This window comes from Coffea eugenioides, chromosome 6 (genome assembly GCF_003713205.1).
Source record: "Coffea eugenioides isolate CCC68of chromosome 6, Ceug_1.0, whole genome shotgun sequence".
In the NCBI taxonomy this organism is placed as follows: Eukaryota; Viridiplantae; Streptophyta; class Magnoliopsida; order Gentianales; family Rubiaceae; genus Coffea; species Coffea eugenioides.
The window spans coordinates 252,906-256,899 of record NC_040040.1 but is presented as its reverse complement, the minus strand read 5'-3'; the positions used below and the strand labels follow the sequence as shown (position 1 = coordinate 256,899).

Below are 3,994 nucleotides of genomic sequence, written 5' to 3'. Positions count from 1 at the left end.
AATTTTGGGAACAGGGGAGCCCCAATTCTGAATTGCCTCAGGCGCTAGAGGAGCTTATAGCAAATGGCTGATCAGATTAACGTCACACCAAAGACTAAGATTCTTTTGTAAGTCTACAAGCCACTACAGCCCTTTAGCAATGAAACTCAATAAAATGATGGATCATGGTCTCAACTCTTGGCAGGAAATGGTGAATGCTCAAAGGACACAGCATCACCTTGACTTCTATTAAGGATGCCACCTTAATTAGTGTCACATGCAAGTGGATCGTACGTGCTTATTGTAAATGGACAGCTGCAATCGTGGCCACTATATATCCAAAACTATCCATTGAAGATTATGGAAAACGAAAGTGTTAACAATTGGCAATGGACAATTGGGAGTAACAGCGTGGAATGTCACTCCACCCCCACCACAACAATATCATCCATTGGAGTTTAATATGTTCGTGAAATTTGCTGAAACAAGTGCATGCTTTTTTATTTATGGTTTAAGGAAGAACATTTCTCCACGTATTGATTATGGAGCTAGGCTTGTCTTTAATTAACACATGTACAAGAAGAGTTGGAGGAATTTCTTGCTTCTTCCATCATTCCAGCTGTTATTGCCGACTACAATTGAATATATTTTGCGTCCACTTTACATAAGAAGCAAAGATGAGTTGTTATTATTTGTGCTACCAATCCACAGTAATTTATTAGAATCCACTCAAAGAAGTGATGATTTTGGATCATATGGTGCACGGTTGATGTGGCTGGCCAGGGGACGGCCCATGAATTTCTGCATGAAAATTGCTTTGGCACTACAAGTTTAATTTGGCGTAGTATCAGATGATGAATTGAGAAAGTTAAAATCAAGCTTTGAAAAGAAAGCAATGTACAATTATTACTAAGATCTATTGGTCGATTCTATGAAATTAATCAACAGAAACAATCAATTTAATATGGCTTAAAACAAAGATCTTGGAGTAATTTTCTTGACAAAATTTTGAATACTCAATAGGATTTTGAGGAAAAACGAAAATAGCCAAAACAAAAAAGGCTCATTCGTTTGCTGCATTTGATTCGTGGGCTTTTAGATGGGCTGCGGAAGACGTTATATGCTGACTAGAGATACAAATTTTGCTTAGGCCAGTTTGCAATAATATGCTAACTAGGAGCGTGTTTGGATAGAAAATTATTTGAAATATTATTTGAAATAATTATTATAATATTTTTTGATCAATAACATATATGAGATAAAAGGATAGCAGTTGAAAAGATCAAAAAAAAGTTGAATAAAAATTATACTTATGACACAGGCAAAATAAAAAGTTGACTATGCTCAACTTGACTAACATAAACCAACGTTTTATGCTGCAGTACTTACCTCCGGGAATTCGGTGTCTTAATAATCCATTTTAGATTAAAATGGTTATTTTAAATTTTTTTTACATTATACTTTTAACATTTTTGTTTATTTTTTTTGATAAAACATAAATCAATATTATTAATCATATTGCTGGAAATCGTCCAGTATTATTAATCAACATTTTTGTTTATTAGTCGCATAGAACAGTAGTTAGCTGATAGACGTGATAATTTTGAACACTTTCTTTAACGTTAATTAAATCGCTTAGATTTTAAATAATCGAAGAAATATCCATAAATCAGGAATAATGTTATAAGATAATGATAAACTTACAAAAAATTAGTAGTTAAAAGCAGTTTGTAGCTTTTAAAATCATAGCGTATGTCATCTTCATATCTTCCGAAATGGGCAATAGCTTCCATAATTTGCCATTTTCTGTTGAAGTAGGAACAAATGCTTTCACAGTTTCACAGAGCCAACAATTATGTCGGATTGTGTTCTTTGAAAAGATAATTCAAATTATTTTTCTAAGTTGTGATTGAGAAATCCATCCATTTAAATAACAGATCCAAATTCTACAAGGATTATGTCTTTTCATGTTTAATCAATCTTCAATCTCTACATGGAAGCAAAACAATAAAACGAAAAAGTTCTCAGTAAAAATTTTAGCACTAGATGAAAATGAGCTCGAAACTTATTTTCTTATTCGTATGAACATCAACATTCTCAAAAATGTATCCATCGAACGGATGACTAATAAAGATTAAGATCGGAAAACCAAAATGTCCTGTGGCGGAAAATCTGCAATATACCTGTGATGCTATCCTTTGGTATGGTTTTCAATGGCTGCCCTGTGGTAGGCTGTAACAATCACCTTCAATTAGACGTGTTAAAATAGATGATTCAAACGAATTTGTGCAGGTTATAATAGGATAATGGATGTAATTGAATAAATTTATTTATACATATTTAATAAATGGATCAAAATGAATTAACCCATTTAAAAAATGGGTATAAGTATATTCAATTACTTATTTATAACTTACTTGAAATTCTACTCTCTTTTCTTGCATGTTGTTTAACAAGAAATAATGACATTTTATTTTTATTAGATTGGTAGAAAATTCAAATTTATCTACTTAACACCTACTAAAAATTGAATTTAAATATATAATTATTTTCAAATGAGTATAAATAGGTGAATCGAATCAACCCATTATCCACCAATTAAATGAGTTAAATTGGGTATCCATTTGAACCCACTCAAAGTTCATTGCATATCTGATTATTAGCGATCGGACTTGAATGAGTCAACATAATTAGGTTATGATTCACACATCTGCCTTCAATCATCTGGTACATTCCTAGATACCCCAGAAGATGCATTGCCAATACCATGCCCTTCGGACCCTAGATTTATGGGCTTATACTACTTCGATACTGCAATCAGCATCAGCTGGTCCAAGAATAAGGACATCACTGAAGATGTGAAGAAATTTGTTGCTTTGCTACCTGAGGCTTTCTGTGGCCTAGACCTCTATAATGGTATTCTCATGAGATATATCACTACTTCAACTGCTTATTTGGGTAAAGATGAAGATGTTATAGAATTCGATATGCTTTACTATAGAAGTAAGGATCCAATGCCCCCAAGCATCTATCAAGACATTCTTGAAGAGATTGATCAAATAGCCTTGTTTAAATGTGCAAGGTTGCCCCATTGAGGGAAAAGCGAAAATATGGCTTTTCTTGGGGCAATCAAGAAATATAAGAGTGCTAGTGAGTTTTTTAAGGTAAAATAGTTGTATGATCCATTAGGAAAGATGGGATTAGTATAGTGAAGGATCTTCCATTCGGGTCGTTTATCTTTCTATTAATTATTAAGTTCAATTGATCTTCTGTTCTATCTCACTTTCTATCCCATCTTATATTATGTTTTCATGTGTTACTCATAAATTTTCATTTTAATTATTTTTTCCTTAAGTTTCAGACTTCCCATAACTACTACAAGTGAAAAAAATAAACACAATAGATCAAAAAATATATATATAACAAAAAATTAAAAAGTACAATAGAAATGGTTATGTGATTTTGTTATATTTTAGTTTTTAGTCTATTGTATATTGCTTTTTTTTCTTTTCAATATTTATGGGAACCTTTAAAAAATTGAGTTAAAATAGAATATTATGAAGGACTCATGGCAACATAATATATAGAATAAAGGTCGTAAAAGATCCATAATTTTTTTTTTAGTAACTAGCATGATTTGCTATTGCATCTTGAAGCCGCATGCTTAATATTTTATATTTTCTGGGTGAGATGTGCACTAGTGCAGCGCTCAAGTATTTTGTACGAGTTAACCTTGAACCCCTTAAACTATTGCTGAATATGATATATACTCCAATAATTTCTCATTTTCTACTTTTTAGTCCTTAACTATTTGATCTTCAATTCATTCAGTATGGAAGTTTCTTAAAACACGAATACGTCCGTTTATCGAAAAAAAATTATTATTAAATTGCTCTACCATGCTTGATTAGTTTTTAGATTTACTATACAAATATATGACAATCGTAATATATTTTGACTATTTAAGAAAATTCATTTAGCAACTGTACTTACTGAAACAAACAAAATTATAAAG

General features: G+C 31.5%; 1 protein-coding gene across 1 annotated transcript; it reads left to right on the top strand.

Moving 5' to 3' along the window:
• The first annotated feature begins 2,768 nt into the window (after window positions 1-2,768).
• Window positions 2,769-3,074, top strand: LOC113776277 (probable truncated L-gulonolactone oxidase 7, mitochondrial). Its single transcript, XM_027321401.1, has one exon. The coding sequence runs from the start codon at window positions 2,769-2,771 to the stop codon at window positions 3,072-3,074; it is 306 nt and encodes a 101-aa protein (XP_027177202.1).
• The last annotated feature ends 920 nt before the right edge of the window (window positions 3,075-3,994 follow it).

Excerpts from the sequence above, each read along its gene's own strand:
- LOC113776277 (XM_027321401.1), top strand. The coding sequence starts at position 2,769 with ATGGGCTTATACTACTTCGATACTGCAATCAGCATCAGCTGGTCCAAG.